The sequence below is a fragment of the Diabrotica undecimpunctata genome, chromosome 2, assembly GCF_040954645.1.
Source record: "Diabrotica undecimpunctata isolate CICGRU chromosome 2, icDiaUnde3, whole genome shotgun sequence".
In the NCBI taxonomy this organism is placed as follows: Eukaryota; Metazoa; Arthropoda; class Insecta; order Coleoptera; family Chrysomelidae; genus Diabrotica; species Diabrotica undecimpunctata.
Genome location: NC_092804.1, coordinates 131,698,409 through 131,720,817, shown reverse-complemented (window position 1 = coordinate 131,720,817; position 22,409 = coordinate 131,698,409). Strand labels below are relative to the sequence as shown.

Here is a 22,409-nt window from a genome sequence, read left to right as displayed (position 1 = left end):
AAATTTAGAAACAGTAAACGAATACAACTACCTGGGACAGATAATGAAAGTTAACAGAGAAAATCAAACTGCCGAAATTACCAGAAGAATAAGGTTAGCATGGGCAGGATTTGGAAAACTGAGTTGGATCTTGAAAAGCACTTAAATAGAACACTATTTGAAAACCAGAATTTACGATTAGTGTATCCTCCCTATACTCACGTATGGTTCACAGACGTGGACACTCACCAAGTCTAATATGGATAAAATAGTAAAAGCACAAAGAGCGATGGAAAGATCAATGCTCGGGGTGAGACTTATAGACAAAAAAACAAACAAATGGATTAGAAGCAAAACCAAAGTAAAAGACGCCGGGGAACATACTGCCGAATTAAAAGGGAGCTTCGCAGGACACAATGCCCGACTGAAGGATAAAAGATGAAACCACGAAATACAACAATGGAGATTATGGTTAGAAAAGAGAATCAGAGGAAGACCACAAATGAGATGGGTTGATGATATTATGATCGGAGGATACAACTGGAAGCTAGTGGCGTGAAATAGAAAACACTGGATTGATTTGGGGGAGGTCTATGTTCAAAGTTGGATTACTTAAGGCTGAAGAAGAAGAATAAATAACATAAAAACAGTAGAACAGTAGGCGGTACAGTACACTAGCGCGGAGCTTCATACAATGTTTTCTATATTTTTAAAATTTAAATAATATATTTAAAATTAAATAAAATAATTTTATTGTTTATTTATTTTTTATAATTTAAACAAATTTAATAAATTATTATGCTTACTTCTAACGCCACCTATTAACGTATTACAAAGTATAAGGTTATTTATGACAAACCTCTAAAGTTCAGACCAAATAATAATAATAAAATATAAATATCATTTGATAGTAAATTTAATTATTATATAAACTAAATACGTTTAAAATAATAATTGTATTTATATGAAATTATTTTAAAACGAGAATTTTTATAAAAATTTAAACACAGGATTCAATGTTGTTATTAGAGATTTGACGTATCGGAAAAAACCGGAAAAATTGAGGAAAAAAGCAGGTTTTTTCCAGACCATTGGAAAAAATGGGAAAATTTAAATATTTTTTAATTGAGACTTGAAAAGTAAAAAAGTAACCAGCAAACTAATTCGTTTGCAGTCATTTGATCAGTTTCGATGAGGATATAATTATTGAAAGTGCGTTGTATATTATTACATATTAGTCAGGTGGAGACCGAAGCAGTAAAAGACCTCCACAAAAAACGACGAAAACGACACTGGTAAACAACATCATTGTTTAAAAGCAGAAGGCGGTATAGAGGAATATACTTATTTATTGATCTAAAAGTTGAAATAGAATACGGGCTTTTTAAAAAAATTGTTGTAGAATGAAGTCTACTGATTTTGAATGGTTATTAAATGAAATTGGTCCAAAAATCGCGAAAGAAGATACAAAGTTTAGAGAAGAGATACCGCCAACAGAAAAGTTAATGTTAACCCTACGATATTTAGCTACTGGTGACTCACATACAAGTTTTATGCACTGGATTCCATAAAACTTCCCGCTCTCGATATAAATCAATAAGTTTTAAACAAGCAGAATTAGTCCACTCCATTATTGCAAATTATAAAATCAAAATAAAATCGCGACTACGTTCGACACTTTTACTCGGCGTTCGCCAACGTGTACGCGCCTTTCTTCGATTATGAGGTAAAACTCGCACTGGCTTCTGACTGAAAAAACGCGTGTTTTTATCCCAGAGATTCTGGGATTATGTTATCTGGGATTATGACGTAGTAGTTTGTATTTTCCAGCCAGAGAGCCAATCAGTAATTTTTACCGATGCGAGAGGTGCTGTCGGTACGCTGATTGGTCAGTGAATGGCAGCCTACGACAATATAATATCTGTTAATATGTAAGATATAAGTACGTATGTATATAGGGTAAAAAATTATAATTATTATGTAATAACTAAAAGTATCAAAACTAAAAACTCAATGGTAGAAAACACATTATTTAACCAAAGCGCTTAGTGGTATATTTGAGTATATTTGCATATTATAAAGCATCTGATTCAGATTCGATCTCCGCTTCATCATCCTGGACGGACAAAACAACATGATTTTTGTCAGTCTCTTCTAAAAGTGGGTCTGGTCTAGCATCGTAAATAGATGTCGTCTGTTTTTCGTTTACAACTAAATTTGAATGAATAGCAACCAGCTTCTGAATTTTATTCTGTGATTATCTATTTCTTTTGCTTATAAGAATTGGGCCGTGTACAGACCAGATTCTTTCTGAAGAGGCAGAATATAGAGGCCCATTTAAAATTCGGGAGGCAATTGGCATAAGTGGCTGCGACGTACACAAACCTTGCCACCATATAACAGGATGAGTAGGTACTATTCGCACTATCCCATAAAGAATTTCGACTAAAAAATCCAGTTTTTGTTTTAAATTGGACTAGATTTGCCACTACCTTTCCTACATCTCGATTTAGTGAACGAGCCATTTCAGAAATGAAGTCTACAGCTTCAATTAGTTGGTTTTCATTCAATTGTTCACCTTTAAAGTGAGCATCAAGAAGATTGACTGCAAAGTGAATCGGCTTGGAACAAAATTCGTAGCGTTCTTCAACATATTTTTGCAAGCATTAGTTAATAAAACTAGTCTGATCAACTTCTTCTTCCTCTTTATAAGCAATTCTGCTTGTTCATTGACGCATTAATACCTCTATGGAAGGTTGTCACCCCATCTTGTGCGCGGTCATCCGATACTTCTGCCGATTGGTGACTTATCTCTTGCTATTTTGACGACACGGGTCTCCTCCATTCTGCTTATGTGGGTATTCCATTCTTTTTTTCTGTTTTTCACTTCTCTTTCGATCTCTCAGCGTATTTCCTGTAATTCTTCTCAGTACTCTCATCTCTGCCGTTTCCAGTAACTTTTGCGTTGTGGCTGTGTCAGGTCTTGTTTCTGAGGCATATGTCATTATTGATCTTACACTGGCTTTATAAATTCTTTATTTCATCTCAGTGTCAATGTGTCTGTTTCGCCATATAGTGTTATTAAGGTATCCTGCCAGTCTATTTCCTTTTTGTACTTGATCTTTCACTTCTTTGTCCAGGTCCATAGCTAGACATTGTAATTCCCAGGTATTTTATTTCCATTACTTGTTCAATACTGATGCCATCAATTTCTATTTAACATCTGGTTGTATTTGCTGACTACTATTGTATTAGTGTTCAGATGATATTGTCATATTGTTATTGTGTCATATTGTGAACACAGTTGTTTGGTCAACTTGTTGGGGGATATTTAATATTATGTCTTTTATATACTTAAAGACAAAAGGCACTTCTGATAATATAGATCTACACGATTCTATTGAATTGATCGATTTTGATACAGGATGCAGACTTTGTTTAGTATATTGTAAGTTTCTTCAGTGTGTATCATAAAATAAATGATGCGCATAGTGCGCATCATTTAATATTTTGTTTTACATTCAGGTTTTTCACTAATACAGTACATTGCAGAGCTTCCTTATTTCTTAAAAGCGAATTCACGGTTTTAAAAAGAGAACCCCATCTTGTTTTTGCAGGTAATTTGAGGGAAATTACTTTTCTTTTTGGGTATTTTTCGGCCCCTGGCTTTTATAAAGTCCTTTAGTAGTAAATTTATAGTGTAAGCTGCACAACCAACACAAGATATATGAGGATATGTTGTATTTATTATATGCCAAACAGCTTTCGTATTGCTCGCATTGTCAGTCACTATTAAAAAAAAAATGTGGCCCTATTTCTTGAATAGCTTAGATAAGTTCATTACTTTATACGTTCCCGTTTCTTTTGCAGTGCCACGATTAACAGCTTTGTAAAATAAAGGTATAGGCGTGCATATAACAATATTGATTAATCCATCTCCAACTACATTTGTCCAACCATCTGTTACTATTGATAAACTATCGGATTCAGAAAGCTTTTGACTTTGGTTTATCTGTACACGTTCATACTCGGCATTAAGTAAGTTTGTTGACAGGGCGTAAGGGCTAGGTATTTTGTATGACGATCTATAACATTTTTTTGGTATATGAAAAGAGGAAAAAGAGCACCAGTGGTATAAAGAGCCCTAGCTAATGTTATATCAATTTTAGCAGACTCTGAAACAGCTATCTTATCGAAAAACCCTCTCAATGTTTGTTGGCAGTTAGCTTTCTTGCGTTTTGCTGCTGGTAATAGAGATTTGGAAGATGATCACATTGATGACGTGTCGTTTGTGCTAGTTGAAGGGAGACTGGTATCTCTTTCATATCTTTCACTTTTTCTTTTGACGTCGAAAACTTCGAACTCGATTGTATTTCATTGCCATATTTCTGTTAAATTTCCAAAGGACATTTTTAACATTGGTTTAATATAAGATTCGTTATGCCAGTTGCATTTGGAAAGGCGTATTTTAAACAGCAAAACTTACACATAGCCTTGGATTTTTTATCTATTTTTCCAATATCATAATCATAATTGCCAATAATTGCCAAATATCTGAAAAGGGTCGAATCATATTGTTCTATAACAAGCAAAAAATAGATAAATAAAATATATATTGCTGCACTTCATCAACTGATTAAATTCTTGTAATTTAATGAGTATACAGATAATAATTATTATTGAATCTTTAAAATTAGTAATAATAATGAAAATATGCAAGGAAACTGAAATCACACCTTCAAAACACTTAAAGCTATTCCAAATTTATATGAGCATCCACAGACATCAATCTCCCACTCAATCTTAACCCCAAGACTCAGATCCTCATCATACGAAAACTTTTTTTCCTTACGTCAAAGGTGGCAGTGACAAAATCTACAAAATTCTTAAATCAAGAGGAATAAAGACAATATTTACCCCTTAACAAAAACTTTCATCTTTTGTCCGATCAATCAAAGACAAATCCACATGAAAAACACGGAGTTTATGAAATTCGTTGTGTAGACTGCCCCCGATCTTATATAGGCCAAACAAATCGTAGAATCCAAAATAGGATTTATGAACATTCCATTTCTGTTCGCAATTCCGATTCAATTTCAGCTCTAGGTCAACACCATCTTCATACAGGTCACAAAATTGATTTTGAAAACTCCAGAACCATAGCCCCCATCCGCTTTTATAAACCAATAATTACGAGAAATCATAGAAATTGAAAAAATGCCAAATTTGTAACGATTATTTTTGCCTACCACATTGGGACCATTATAAGGGGTTGAAAATTGGGGACAGAAATTAGGGGGCTAGAGTTAGGGTAAGCAAAACAAACCGAAACGGCTACTCAGGGTTTTTTTGGAGACCTGGGCCGCAGATAAGTGAATGACAAGGGGACTGGACTGGATTGAACTACAAAAATGAAACAAAAAGGGGTACTTACATGAATCTCCGGACAAACACAATACAAGAAGGTTTAATAAGCTACCATGACTACCAAAGAGAATTGAAATACTATTATAAAAATAATACGTCAATCAACCATGGGAGCTTATCGTCTATGCTTCGCCTAGCTCAGTGTCTCAAGTGTGAATTCGTCTTGTCTTAAACTATGAATTAAACCATGAACCCTTAGCTGATAGCAAATAAACTAATTACTTAACTAATCATATATCATATTTATTAAAAATAAGAAATAATCAACCCTGCCAATGCTTTACAATAAATAAATTTGGCGATACTTATGGCATCGATGGGGGATTGTGTGGCCTCCCAATTAGATGGTTAGGCCCTCCTGACAGCTGCAGTTAGGTCCTTCAGAGCATATTATTCCATACAATATTCAGAAATTTCATATAAAATCTCCAATAAAGTCTTCTATACAGCCAATAAGTTCTCCAATAATACCAATAAAGTGGTAATGCAGCCAATAAAATAAAATATAAGGCTTGTATTAGAGACACATCAAAGGGGGTTTAATTTCCTTGACATTTTACCAAATTACAAATAAACAAATAGCAGATGGCAAGGATAAAATGAAATAGAATTACTGTTGAACTTAGTTAAATTCTGTTGGATTACTACTACACAAAATTGAAAGCGTGGTTTTACAAGAAGTGAGGTTACAAATATTGAAAATGCTGTCAGAATTATAGAATATAGATAACAATTAAAGTACTCACCCCAAGAGAATTCTGAAGGCCATAAAATGAAGCCTATAATAATTTTTGCCTTCTTTTATAAATTTTAATTACAGACAAAAAATAATCCCACTACGTTTAGAAAAGTTGATTGACAGAAAGTAGGGAGATTAAAATGAAGTTAGCACAGGTGACATAGGACGTATGCCTATGATGGAATTAACTCTTCTGTCAACATAGAAAAGAATAGTTAGTCTACCGGACAGAGATAGAAGGCAAATATTAATTCTACGGGACAGAAAGGGAAAGAAAAGAAAGACAAAGGGCGCCAACTACTTTTTGAAGAAAAAAAATAGTGAAAAAGAAACTAAAGGTAAAGGAATTAAGGAATTAATAAAGAAATTAAAATAAAATAATTATTTAAATATAAATTAATAAAGATGTGACGTTTATAACGTTACAAGCTATTTAAAGTAAGGACTTCGCTTAGAAGAATCTTCCTGCTGGATGAAAGAAAGGCTTTTCCTTCCTAAAAAATATAAAAAACGGTTAGAAACTTTTTAAAAGAAATAATAGGGAAAAAAATTACATATTTATTGTTGTCTCACCATAAACAGTTACAACTATAAATAGTAATACAAAATAACAAAAAACAAACTTACTATGTTACTATCGGTTTACAAACTCTAGAAGTTGGAGATACTATAAGAACTTACAATTGTTAATGAGCGATATTTTGTAGCAGAAATAAATTTTTACAAATTAAAAATATCTTTTTAAATGTAACTATGCACAAAGGTTAACCTTTTTTGTAAAAAAAGCAAAACAAAACATGATCTCAATTTATGATTAGGTATGTATCAATTAATTGTCAAGAAAATAAATCTAGCTGTCAGATGTCAATATTAAATTTTAAAACTTTGAGAATAATTAATATGACAACTAACCACTCCTGAACATTTATAATTTTACTTTTTACAATTTCTCAACTTGTCATGAAAGAAATTATTGATGGAAAATGTCCATCTTTACTTCAAAAGTTCAACAAAAAAGTTACCTGAATTTCACTAAATGTTATTTTTTTTCCTTTAAAATTTCTGGGGTTGGAACTGGATTCAAATTCACTGCAACACAAACAACTGCGAAAATAGTCTGAAATGACAACCAGGGACAAACAAAATGACGGGGGAAGCTGGGCACTGGGACGCAATCTTAAAAACTCGGCTTCTTAAAAACTCGAGACATAATGGAACCATGTGGGTATCCTTCTAAGTTGTTGGAAACGCCGTTTTACAAATCTCTCAAATGAGAGACGGCACGAGTATAACTCACTTTTTTACAACAAATTTGCCGGTTTCTCCAGACTACCCACGCCGCGTCTGCTCTTTATAAAATCTCTTCCAAATCTCTTTAACTACACATTCAACTGCTACATACTACTAAACTTCACTATTTCCGATAACAAAAAAAAAAACAATAAGGAAAAACCATTGCGAATTAGATGAAAATTCGGACCAACACCGAAACCATCTGCCTCTGACAGCGGCTCCACTGAGAGTCCTGTAATTATCTTTAAAATTCATTCTCCCAACTCGGTATAAACAAAGCACAAACCGAAATATTTTGTTTATTCGACGCTCAAAATATCCTAAAGTGGCTTCACGATCAAGGAAATACCAAGGAAATACGCATCTGTGTTATATAAACAACTTTAAAATGTGTTTATTATAAATCTCGGCGACGCAAAAAGGATTGAAATAATATTTCGGTGTTTTGACCTATACAAGGTGATTTGAAATGCTACAAATTGTCTCAATAAAAGAGGTGACGACATCCTGTTACCTTCGACATGAAGACCTCTCTTAAAGAAAATATGGTCCGCTCGACCCTCCAATTAAAATCCCGCAGTCAGAAATGTTCTCGCCATTCCATTCCTCAGAAATTTCCATTTATTTAAAGGAAAACCTTTCAAAAGCTTGTTTCATATAATTTTTGTGTCATATTTTCTCTGTGACTCCGTGCTTTGTTATTTTTTATCGACTTATGGACAATACTTAAAAAATAAAAGTAAAATGTCACAAGAAAATAGTTTTAAAACCAAATTAATTATAGTATTGAAGGGGAATTGACATATTTTGATTTTTTTTTGTATTGTTTAGGTATTTCATAGCAATGGGCATCTATGGCCTGTTGAGCTGTATATATATATATATATATATATATATATATATATATATATATATATATATATATATATATATATATATATATATATATATATATATATATATATTTATATAATAAGATATTTCATAGTACAATTTTTTTAGTTCCAATGTTGTGGGGTCAATAATTACACAGACTGGAAGAAAGTTCCTGCTCTGTACAATCATACTTTACCATTGTCCTGTTGCAAAATTCCTGCAGGTGCTACACAATTTACCTGCACCCCAATATTTGCTTTCCATGAAGGATGTTTGGAAAAGTTCGGTGATTTCGTAAAACAAAACATCTCGTACGTCGAAGGGGTTGGTATTGGGTTGGCCGTTATTCAGGTAAGAGAAAAAATGGCTAATTTTAATATTTAATTATTTTATTTAATATGTAGTAAATTTATAGCCTGCTTTTTGTCAAATGAAATGAATAATCATTAAAAAAAAAAAGATTTTATTTTATGTTGTAATTAGTATATCGTATTTAAGTTTCTAATTATATCAATCATGAATTGGCACATAATTATTACAGACGTACATTACATATTAATTACTGCATAATCAGAATCAAAACAAACTCTTTGATCTCAAAAACAAAATACATTTTTAAAAGTTTCTGTAAACGTGCAGTAAAACTTTATTCAGAAAGAAATATTTATATCTTCAGTTTCTATCGAAGAAAAGAAAAACTAATTTAGGGGACTTGCATTTTATCTTTTTTTTTAATCTATGACTCGCAGTATAACTTTTCCAAGACATCTAACTTTTGAAAGAAATATGACATTTCATATTTAATTTAAAATTTTTTGAAACCTCCACAGTTGGTTAAGTCTTCCGTCGTAAGCATAATTCCATTTCAATATCGGTCGTACGGACATCCTTTTCTTCTTAAATTCGTCAAAGATAATTCTTGCAGATGATGTGGATGTTGAATTTATTGAGGCAAAGGATATGTTTTCTTGGGCTGTTTTGATCCTGACAATATTTGTTCGTAGATTGAATTTATAAAATAGTTCGTATCATAGCCTTTACTGATCCCTTAACGTTCATCTGTCCGTCATCTGTCTTGAAATTGCATTGTCTTAAAATTTGAGTTCAAGATTAAAGTCACATTATGTACTTCATGGAGTTGAAATCGATTTTTCATTTCTTTTTTTTTGTATTTTTAATTCCTTAACCAAATCTGAATCTTCAGGTTTCATTTGGCAATGCTTGTTAAGCTGTTCTTGTCATAAAACGTATCACTTGGTAGGTATCTCAGGTAAGATGCAAACCTGAACTTGAATTTTTAGTAAAGTAACGTTAAGGTATATGATTTGTTTTAATATAAACCAATATAAAAGTGTATCCGTTTATTATGACTTCGCTTATAACGACTGAATTTCATACAATATTGTCCGGTTACAACGACGGCGAGCATTGACATGTTTACTATTAAATCCTAGGTTAGACGCTATCTCACCCCCTTGCCAAAATGTCGGTGATTAGAATGATATTGTTTATTATTCCGCAGTAATTTGCGGGTAATGAGTGAGTACGTATACAAAAAATGGATTCTACAAAGCGAAAATGTTTTTCCATTGAAGAAAAAAGTTTTATGATACAACGTTTAGAAGCCGGCGAGTAAAATGTTACGATTTTTAAGGAAATCGGTGGAAATTAGTCGACAATATCCACAATTCACAATATCCACAATATCCACAATTGTCGATCGGATAGCCAAGCGGGCTGGGCGGCTGGCTTCTCCTTCGCTTCAATGCGAGAGATGTCAGTTCAAATCCCCGGCTCGGTGAACAGAAAACAAAAAGGCTAACGCAGTAGTTTAAAATTCTAAAATGAATCTGCGGCTTAGTCTAGAATATGCTGGTATCTGATCGGCCTATGGTGGAGCAGTACGGCAAGAGATAAGGGCTTGCGGCTAGGTGATACTCCTCCATAGATCCCTACCGGAAGGGCGTGGAACGCCTAAATACCGGGTATATATATATATATATATATATATATATATATATATATATCCACAATTAAGAAAAATAAACACAAGATAGAACCTTTGTTCAATGCGAATGTTTAAAAACCCAAAACGTGTGAGGGGTCGTCTCAAGAACAGACAGCTTACTGCCCTTTCAGAATGGTTTAAGCTGCAACCTAATCGGAGAATACCCGTAAATGGGCATATGCTTCAATGAAAGGAAAATTTTTTCCCAAAGAGTTAAAAATTTTTAAGTCTGATGGTTGGGCAAGTTGGAGTAACCGTGTAGAGTAGACACAATCTTTTCGCCGAAAAAATTACTGGCTAGTATTTGTCTTTGTGGTTAAATAGAGCGATATGACTAAATCGCAAACCAAAGTTTGTCGTAATTTGCGTGCAAAATTTAGTGACGACGAAATATTTAATGCGGACAAAACTGGGTTATCCTATATATTCACGCTAGATAAAATATTAAATTTTATAGGTGAAACATGCTCGAGAGGAAAACTTTAGAAAGACAGAATAACTGTGATGATTGTAGCTAACATGAGTGCCACAATAAAAAAGAATTTGTTAATTATTGGCAAGTCAAAGAAGCAAGATGTTTTATAAATATACGATCTCTGTATACGAGAGCAATCGCAAGTCCTGAATGATATTATCTGATATTTTTATCAAATGGATACTGGCTATTGGGATCGTGAACTGATTGAAAAGAAGCAAAACATTGAGAAGCATAACTCTCATTTTCCGACCTCCCAATACAACATCTGTATTGCAATCAAAGGACCAAGGAATAATTCAAGTGTTAAAACAAACCTTCGTAAAATCCTGGTTCTAGTAGTTGCCATCAGTCTTGATGTAAATGAAGACACCAGTGCCAAGCAGCTGAAGATCACAATACTGGATGCCTTTTTAATGATTTACAACGCTTGAACAAGCTCACGCCATCGACGATTTTCTACTGTTACACACAGATTCAAAGTGGCCGCCGATAATGATGATGATAATGATCATGTGTCTGTCTGGGCGAGAGCTCTGAATAAAAGACTACATATAGGAAATGAAGAACGAACAATATTCTGCTGTTGATGATCTCTTAACGTGTGAGGAGCTTACTGACGAAAGTATTCACAAAATATTTTATCATCGACAGCCAAGATATCGACGATAATAAGGATGACTAACTGGAAGAACATTGTACCACTCTGATTCTAAATAAAGCTCTCAAAGCTGAAGAAGTGCTGAATATGCTTGTGAATTCTAATTTTAATGAATGCAGAATGCTTCTTACTATAAAAATTAAAAATAACATAAAATTACAAACTTCTTTTTGCACTAGATATTTTGTTGTTAGGTGTGAAATAAATGAATATTTTGATTTAAATGTTTTTTTTTCTCTGATGGTCACATAAATATTAATATTTAAATATATACATCGTGTATGACATTTTGAATACTAATAATATTACCTTCTGGTATATTCAGTGGACAAAGATTTTTTGCAATAAAACTTAATTGTTGTTTAACAATAACTCCTTTCTTAAAGCTGGCAGAGATTTAATTGCAAATTTTTCCAAGGAAGTTTGACTGTTTTGGTGTTGCTGGGAAGAGCTGGAGAGAACATTGATACCTTAAGAGATTTTCTGTCCCGCGTTTGGAAATCTATCACAGTATCTGTACGACACGTGCCATGTCGCAGGTTCAAATCTCAAATATGCGTATTATTGCTATTGCGCTCGATTAGCGAGATTACTAAAAATAGTCCCGTACTGCGAACTGAAGCAATGGACGAGAGAGCGTACAATCGCAAGTTTTCGAAAGTTGAGCTCAAACTCTCTCACTCATGTTCACATCCCGTCACGTTCATACCCGAGAAGGTTACTCACGTTACGTGAAATAACGAATTCCTTTTAGTTAAGTTTTTCTCACATGAAATTTATCTGTCTATCCCACACCTGTCCTAATATTTGTTGCTACTCCCTCATATTGTCTTTCACAATCTTTACTTATTCATTGGGAACTTCTTTCTTATTGATCGCTATATATCATATGCTTTCTCAAGATCAATGAATATTATACTCTTAATTTTTTCATCAACTGCCATATAATGAATGCTTGTTCATTTGTCTGGCATCTGTCTAACTTCCATAATTCTATGAAATAAACTTGTTCCGGATAGAGACCGACCGATTAATCGGCTTCGGCATCGGCTTCGGCCACCTTCGGCCAATATTTAAACCTTCGGCCAAAATTCGGCTTCGGCCAAAACAAAGCCGAAGGTTTCGCCGAAGGTGGAATAATAAAATGCTCTGTCAGTATACTATACTACTATACTATAGAAATGAAATAATCTCTGAACAATATGCTTCGGCGAGTCTTTGATAATTTGAATAATATTTACACCCTATTTTATACCCTTAACTAAAACGTTTTACAAACTTTCAGGTCAGGTAGTAGGTAGAATATAAATTTTAACAATAGGCCAATATGTCTCAAAGATCATCATTTGAATATTTCTCACGTAGTAAAATTCTGATAATAATAATTTTATTGTATTTGTTAAAACTCATGATTCCTGGTGTTTTGACTAGATACCTAAATGGCAAAACATCGACCATCGACTATGAATGTTTCGACTTTAATGTTTTTTATTGTTATTTATTTTTATTATCGCTTCTATTACCAAATAATGTATAAATGTTTGACTTTTTTATCTCATAATTTCATATTTATAACTATAATGCACATTATTTAAATTATTAACATATAATAGGAATAGGTATATTTTTAGTCACCTTCGGCTTCGGCTTCGGCTTCGGCCGAAGGTATCCTACAGGCCGAACTTCGGCATCGGCTTCGGCTTCGGCCAAAAAAATCACATTCGGTCGGTCTCTAGTTCCGGACTCTCTTAATGCTGTCCACATTTCCCCAGGAATATCATCTGGTTCTACTGCTTTAGCTTTATTTTTTGAATTGTTTGAACCATTTCCTTGTTTTTTATTTTGGTGATCATTGCTGTTACTGTCTTCTCAACTGATTTTCTTGTCAAATTCTTCATGTAACAAACTGTCAAAGTACTTTGTCCATATTTTTTTGACTTCCTTTTCGTGAACTAGCATTTTATTATTTTCATCTCGATATATCTACTATGATTAAAGTCTTTTGATTTCTTTGCTACATTTAGCTATTCTTTATATCTTTCCCTGGTGTCAAGTTGATCGTATAGATTTATATACGCATAACATTCGATACTTCTTCATCAAGTACACATCTTTCATTTCACTATCAGCAATTATATCAACTCCATTCGTACTGGTACTTTTCCCTACATACCACAAATTGTATATTTTAACTAGATCTATCGCACTTTACCCTTTCCACCTAATCAACTTGTTGCAAGCAATTTGTACTCTCCTGATTTCAAGCGCATTACCCACTCCATACTCTTACCTGTAAGATTTCCAAGATCTTATCCTAATTTTTCTAATATATAATGTTTATTGGGGATACAAATTATTTTGGAAATAATAGAACATAATAACAGCTTAACAGTATTGCGAAGAGAATAAAATACATTTATAAGCTCCGTTACCCAGACGGCACAGTTACGAAAAAATAATCCAAATAGTGGAAGATTACGGCGAGCTGTAAAGCATCCCACCACTAAAAATGACGTAATAAATATTCCAGTAGTTGTAATCAGGGCTCCAGAAGATACACCGGAAATTACATCATCATAAATTGAAATGGCATTAAGAGAAATGTAAAACAACAAATCCCCAGGAAAATATGACATTGTGATTAAAAGAATTCAATCAGGCACAGAAAATTAATTCACGCTCTCAAAGTCATATTTAATAGATTCTTAGAAAGTGGAAGAATCTTCGTGTCCTGGAATAGTACCATCATGATACTAGTACATAAGAATGACGACCCCACAGATTTTAACTACTGTCCGATAATTTCTCTCTCCCACATGCACCAATTATTAATAAAGATACTAACAAGACGATTAATTCCCAAACAAGATTTCTATCAACCTAAAGAGCAACCAAGGTTCAGATCAGGTTTTGGTACAAACGACCACTTATTAGTTATAAAAACATAAGAAAAACAGTAGGATACAAGAAATCATTTGTCCTAATATTTGTGTGAAACTTCACACTGATAGATAAACACACATAGTTTCAAAAGTTATACATCATCCCTTGTATTCACGATTTTTATCCCTATATAACATATTTAATAGGTCACTCTTTATATAAAATACACCTTTTTTGGTTTTTTTTATTTTATTTGAGTACCGATTTAATTGATCTGGTTTTGCTAAGGTGTAAGTAAACATTTGAAAAATGTATTCTGGTTAAATTTGTGAAAACGTATAATGAATCGTAATTTAATTTCTGAGTTGGACTGTGCAAGCATTATCGCTTTAGTTGAAGGTAATTCAGTTGAAGCGTGGGTGTTTCTCAGAGTGATGTCTCACGGATATGGAATGGGTTTCTGGAGACAAATTTTATACAGAATAGAGGTCGCTCTGGTAAACGCTGAGTTACTAATGACTAATGAGTAACATAATAGATATATCAGAATTTCCATTGGGAAAAATTCTTCTATGTCTGCACCAGCCCTCGAAAGAGACATCAGTGACGCTACAGAAGTCAGAGTATCGTTGGCTTCAATAAGAAGAATTTTTTGAGTCAGGTTTGAGGAGTCGTCGACCAATAAGAGTTCCTCAGCTACAACCTAGACATGTTTTGCACCGCCCCCATTTGGCTTAAGAACACATCTCAAGCTTCCTGAACAGTTTTGGAATTTTGTGTTTTTTCAGACGAGACCAGAATCTGTTTAAATAGTGATAGCCAGCGAATTCGTATTTGAGGAGAACCAACAAGAGCTGCACAACTAGCACATGCCCGTCCCATACTTGCTTTCGCTGGTGGCAGTGTTATTATTTGGGCAGGTATTATGGTAGGTGGACACACGGAATTACGGATCTTTTAACAGGACAAAGGTACATCACACGTATTTACACGTCATGTGAGATTATGGCGAGGAGCTGTGGGTGAAAATTTTGTATTTATGGATGATAACGCCCGCCCACATAGGACCCGCGGTTAATGACTATCTTGAGAAAGAAGATATTCATCGTTTGGAGTGACCTGCGATGTCTCCAGACATGAACCCCTTTGATCATGCATAGGATGTGCTCTCCAGAGCTGTTCATGTCCAAAAGGAATCCTAAAACTCATCATGAACTGACAATTGCCTGTAGAGAACAATGGGAGAATATATCACAGGAAATTATTGATCGACTTGTTAGCTGTATTGGAGCTCGAATCCAGGCTTACATCGATGACCGTGGTGGAAATACACGACATTAAAATTGTTAATTATTTTTTGATTAGAAATAAATTTTTTAGTTTTTAATTATTTATTTATTAAAAAAAAACAGTTTCTCTTCTAAAACAAAAAATACGTGTCAACGTTATATTTTTTTATAAATGATCTATAATAATAGTTTCTGATAATAGTTAATAATATCGAAAATTTTGAGTGAGCATAACTTTTGGAACTATGTAGGTGTATTTAAAACGGAATGCGGAGTACGGCAAGGTGATAGCATCTCACCAAAATTGTTTACAATGTTTCTGGAATATACAGTGAACTGCTAAATTATGGAATATTATCATTATTTCGAGAACCGTTGAGTTTTGAGGGAAATCCAGATACATTTAGATTTTTGTTATAAAAGACACATCTTATAACGTACATGGAGTAGGGATGACGTCACCGGTGTGGGTGTAGTGACATACCGTTAATTTTTTTTAAATAGAAATTAATATAATGCGACACCTCATTTGAAGGAGAATTTAATTCTCTTTTTAACGACATTACATTTTTAACTAAAATATTTTTTTAAGGGTACAAAAACAATTGTTTTTAATTTAAATTTAACTAAATTACTACTAATGATTTAATTCATAATGTACTTTAAAGTAGCCAAATTATGCATAACAATTATTTTAAATTAAATGTTCGAAATGCCATCCATCGGTTCCTGCCATAACTTTCTGAAGTAAATACTTAAAAAAGCAAAAATAAGTAAAAATAATAATGGACACAAAAAGTTATCTCATAAACACTGAAACTTTTTGTAAAATGTTAATTTAAGCAAGTGATAGTGGCATAGTTACTGTAATATTTATTGACGTAAATGTTTTGATTTTGTGAATTATCATCAGTTGTCAATTGTAATTTTTACTTTTGAATACTAAATTATGGCTCACCTAAATGAAACACAACGCATAGAGATATTAATTCTTAACGGATGCGGAGATAAAAAAGAACACAGAACGAGGTATGCAATTTATTCAACGCAAAATACACAGACAGACCCATCAGCCAATCAACAATAAGTAAAATAGTCCGAAAATTTGGAGAAACTGGGCACGTTAAACATTCCAAACGCTGGGCGTCCTAAAATTGAAGACAATGTTAAACTTGATATTTTATTAAATGTACATGACAATCCTCACAGTAGTTCAACACAAATGGATGAATATGCTGGAGTTTCCCAACGATCGGTATTACGTATTAAAAAAAAAAGGAAAATACCATCCCTACAAAAATCAACTACATCAGGAATTAAACGACGACGATCCCGATGGCCGGCTTAAATTTTCTGAAATTATGCAGGATTTATGTATCTGCAATCCATATTTCATCAATCAAACCCTTTTTTCTGATGAAGCCACATTTTTTATACATGGTACCGTGAATCGTCAAAATTGCAGATATTGGAGTCAAGAAAACCTACATTGGATGACTGAGTCACACACGCAATATCCTCATAAAGTAAATGTATGGGCAGGGATGCAGACGATGTAGCCACGTCATCATTAGTAGGAATAAGCCACGACTAATGGAAGTGTTCAAACAAATTGATCCTGAAGCAAGAAAAAGAGGTCTTAAAATAAACGAAGCAAAAACGAAGTATATGACAGTCAAAAGAATAACTGACAATGAAAATAATATCACAATAGACAACTATACTATCGAACGAGTGGATGCCTTTACATATCTCGGCACAGAAATCAATCAGAAGAACTCCGTAAGTAGCGAAATTAATGCACGTATTTCCAGCGGGAATCGTACATACTATGCTAATAAAAGATTGATGACATCGAAATTATTAGACAAAAGAACCAAAATGACTATCTACAGAACACTGATTAGACCCGTAGTAACCTATGGATGTGAAACTTGGGTAATGACGAAAAAAGATGAAGCCCAACTCAGGACATTCGAGAGAAAAATACTGAGGAAAGTATATGGCCCGGTACAAGAGGAAGATGGCACATGGAGAATCAGGAGAAACGACGAGGTTAATGAGTTAAATGAAGGTTATGACATTGTAAGATTTGTGAAAAGTCAAAGACTGTCATGGCTGGGACATGTGCAGAGACAAAGCGATGCAAAAACAACTAAGAAAATGTTACAATGGAAGCCCATAGGAAGGCGAAAAAAAGGAAGGCCCAGAACGAGATGGTTGGATGACGTAGAAGACGACCTGAAAACAATGAACATAAGACAATGGAGAAGAAGGGCACAAGAGAGATCTGAATGGAAGGACATAGCCAGACAGGCAAAGACCCATCCAGGGTTATGATGCCAAAAGAAGAAGAATGGGCAGGGATCATTAATGACAGAATCATTGACCTATTTTTCTTTGAAGAAAATCTGACAGGAGAACGTTATTTAACTTTTTTGAGAAATCAACTTATACCTATCTTTTCTAACATGTATCCAAATGCCAATAATCCAAATTTACCTAGTAAAAATATCTGGTTTCAACCAGATGGAGCTCCTTCGCATTACGCACGTGAAGTACGTCAATTTTTAAATCATTGCTTTCCCAGGAGGTAAATCGGAAGACGAGTTTTTATAGAGTGGCCAGCAAGGTCGCCAGATCTAATATCAAAAGTGGTTACATAAAATCAAAAGTTTATGTCAGTAGACCCCAAAACTTATAGGATTTGAAAGATAGAATTAGGCATGAAATGAGTCTAATTACTCCAGAAGTCATCCGCAATGTACTTGATAAATGTGTCCGTAGATTTGCATATTGTCAAGAAACCGATGGATGACATTTCGAACATTTGCATTTCTTATGCATAATTTGGTTACTTTAAAGTACAATATTAATTAAATCATTAGTTGTAATTTAGTTGAATTTAAAGTAAAAAAAATATGTTTTTGTACCATTAAAAAATATTTTAGTTAAAAATGTAATGTCGTTAAATAGAGAATTAAATTCTCGTTTAAATGAGGTGTCACATTATACCGATTTCTATTAAAAAAAAATTAACGATTACGTCACTACACCTACGCCGGTGACATCACCCCTATTCCATGTACGTTATAACATGGGTATTTTATAACAAAAATCGACCTGTTTCGGGATTTCCCTCAAAACTCGACGGTTCTCGAAATAATGATAATATTCCATAATTTAGCCCTTCACTATCCGTGTTTAAGAAATATGTAATTGAGTGGAAAAATATGAGAATTAACGTCGATGGTGAAATAATAAACAACTTACGCTTTGCTAATAATATCGTGCTAATTCAAGGTGGTTTAAACTAAAGACCTTAATTATAATTCATAAAAATTAACAGTAAAATGACCACTTACTGTCTTACAATCACATATTTTAAAAGCTTTACTCCGATTTTGCATAATAAGATTTATACTTACCTGACATTTTATATGGAATATAGATGGATTTAAGAAATCCCTTCGTAAATGTGATATTTATATTTTAACAAAAAGTAATATCATGTATTTTCTTTATGTATTTCTTTTATTTGTGTTTTAAAACTATTCCAGTCGTCAGAGACATTTAAATTTTTTTTTTTCAATTACTCTAGTACGTTTTTCAAAAGAACAAAACTTCTGCAATAAACTATACCCAAAACCGTCTTCTTAAATGAATTTATCCTGACGTGTGATATTTTGTAATGTAAAACATTAAATTCTGTGTTTTTATGCATATTTCAAATGCCTCATATTTGTTACCACAACTCAAAATTGAAATTACATGTCATAGGTTTTAAAGCTTGATCTCTAAAAATGGAAATTTTACTACAGCTGGTCAATGAAAGTGATCAATTTTATTGATTTCACAAGAATCTGAAAAAATGGCAAAAATCGCGATACGTTAATTTATTCAATATCTTTATAAAAACTGAGTATATTCTCTGCAACGTACAAAAACTGCATGCGAAAGCACTATTTGCCTTTAAAACGCATCTTGATTTTTGTCGATAGCACATTTGGATCAAAAGATATCGAATTTTTACCGTCAAGCTGATACAAAATTTTATTGAACATTGACTTTGAACATTTTTGTTTAAAATCATCTCAGTTACATTTTTTATTTGAAACATTTTTCTCTACAGTGTACAGATTCTTGATAAATCGATTTTTTTTGCGTTTTTACCCCCCTGCGACGCGGGTTTTAGGGAGAAACCCAGGGGTAAAAGTGTTAAACTTTATTGCATCTTTTTTGGGGTCCCAAAATTGATATTCTCTGCAAAATTCAGCTTGTTCGTATGATTTTTAGGGGTCAACTCTCTGACGACTGGACTAAACTTCCATTTATGTTTATCATATTGATTATTATTAAATATTGAAATTTTAATCATGTTTAATATATTGTGTTATATAAAATGTATTTAAATGTTAAAAATAAACAGTTATATAATAGTTTATTAAATTTTCAGCTTCTGGGTATCCTCTTTTCCTGCTGCTTATCCAAATTTATAAGAAGTGATTACGAGACTGTTTAAAAATGATGTTTAAAAAGTAGTAACTTGTATGATGGCAATACAATATAAAATATTAGTTTTAGGTGTACTTGATAATTGAAATTACATAATTGCTCCTTGATATCGAGTAAATAATCTATGTCTATTAAAATATGGATGTTTCTATTTACAACAAACTATTATAACGTATCATGTTTTAGATTCTAGTATTTAGGGGGACTATCTTATCGTGTGATATTCTTTACAAAACTTAATTATAATGATTCCTTAATAAACGATGTAAAATGTTTTTGTTTTTTATTGTTGAAACTATCTTCCTTTTTAGCCAAGAAAATTTATTTTTAAAGCGTAAAATGTGATGCAGTGAGGACTTACTCCTCTAATAGTCCAGTTACTGTGGCATTTTCCCTTTAAATTTTTTATAACTGCACCGATTTATCTGAAATTTTTACAGTGGGTAGTAAATTACTCAAAAAGTTATATGGTGCCGATGTGTGCTTCTACCCCTGGAGTGGTTGGCACCCCATCTAGGGGGTTGAACTTTTTACACTCAAAATAACCCCGGGAATTGATAGAGAATAAAATTTTAAACAAAAAATGGCATATAAATTTTTTTCGCTAAATCAATACTTTTTGAGTTATACGCACTTGAAAAAGTAAACTTTTCGCAAAAAAGAACATGTTTTCCAATGATTTTGTACGAATAACTCAAAAACAAAGCGTTTTATTGAAAAATCTATAATGAACAAAAATAAAGCTTATAAAAAAATAACGAGATTGTTCTTTTATTAAGTTTTATAAGTACAATACTAAGCGATTTATAATTGTTTGAAGATGACTTTTTATTTTCGGGATACTATACTCGATGCATTTAACATCAAATATCGGAAAATGGACATCTTTTTTGATAAAAACTCATACAACACTTTTTAAAGAGCTAGAAAAAACCTTTAAAATGAGCTATGTTAAAAGCCATTTCGATTAAAACAAAGCGAAATACGAAGGAAAGAATTTGAATTACTCTAGCGTTTAAAAAAAAACGAGCAGTATAAGTAACACTATTTCGATAAGAATTGAAATTAAACGTATATCTTCTACAATTCATTTCTTTTTAGTGTTATTTATAAGTTTTAAAAGTTTAGTTTGTTTAAAATGCGTATTTTTTGAAAAAATCATGTTTAAATTAACAAATCTTTTTTTTAATTATCTAAAAATTTACATTTTTTCAAAATAAATCTAAAACTATAAGAGATACGTAAAAAATGGTTTTATACCAAAATGTAGTTTTTTTCTTAACAAAAATTTTGATTGTTTTATTTTTGTTATAGCTCGAAAAATAATAGAGATATAGCCAATTGAAGTTTGAGATACAGCGGCTGACACACCTGTAATCAGCACTTTGGCCCTTTACTATTTAAAAAGAAAAAATTTTTAATCATATATAAAACATATTTTAATCTACCTAGTCTTGTAGCTTTTGAAATTACCTTCAAAATATTTTTTTAATGGACACTGTAGCTTAAAAATTAACGGAGTTATTCTAAAAAAATTTTGGAGCATGTTATTTATATTTTGGAGCATCAACTTATTTTCTGTATATATAAATGCTTTATTCAAGTATATTCGAAAAACTGGTAACAGACACACTAACACTCACACAAATATGTATATAATACATTATATATATATATATATATATATATATATATATATATATATATATCTATATATATATATATATATATATATATATATATATATATATATATCTATATATATATATATATATATATATATATATATATATATATATATATATATATATATATATATATGTTATTTATATAATATAGGCACCTCTAAACTGAACATTTGCTTCAGAGAACTAACGAACACAGAGAAGCGACACTCCTTTGAAATTGCGTGGGCAAGCCGCCAATGAGTGCCAATGACAAGAGTACTTCAGATCTCGAAGACATTTTAGAAGCTGGGAGATACTGTACAATATTGCTGTATGGCCTTGCCAAAGACACCCACATGAACAAAATGAATAAGGTCGAAGATTATTCATCATTACTTGAATAAATGCGATACGAATCCTTTATTAAAGCCACAACTAAAAATAGTGCAGTTAAACTATCATCTCTTGTACCAACTGTAAGTGCCCTGGATGAGCATATCAAAAGAGTTTATTTACAAACTCAGATATGGCTTGGAAACAAAGAGATTGATATAACGGATTGGGGATGGTTCAAGAGTGATGATATTTTACAACCGA

At 32.5% G+C, this 22,409-nt stretch overlaps 1 protein-coding gene across 1 annotated transcript in view; it reads left to right on the top strand.

The window, feature by feature from the left end:
* LOC140434885 (CD63 antigen-like) overlaps nucleotides 1–20,420 on the top strand; it is a 44,246-nt gene extending 23,826 nt beyond the window's left edge. Inside the window, exons 4-5 of the mRNA XM_072523494.1 lie at nucleotides 8,441–8,665; nucleotides 20,087–20,420. Of these exons, the coding sequence (XP_072379595.1) occupies nucleotides 8,441–8,665; nucleotides 20,087–20,152 (291 nt within the window). The 3' untranslated portion in view covers nucleotides 20,153–20,420. The remainder of the gene's footprint in view (nucleotides 1–8,440; nucleotides 8,666–20,086) is intronic.
* The last annotated feature ends 1,989 nt before the right edge of the window (nucleotides 20,421–22,409 follow it).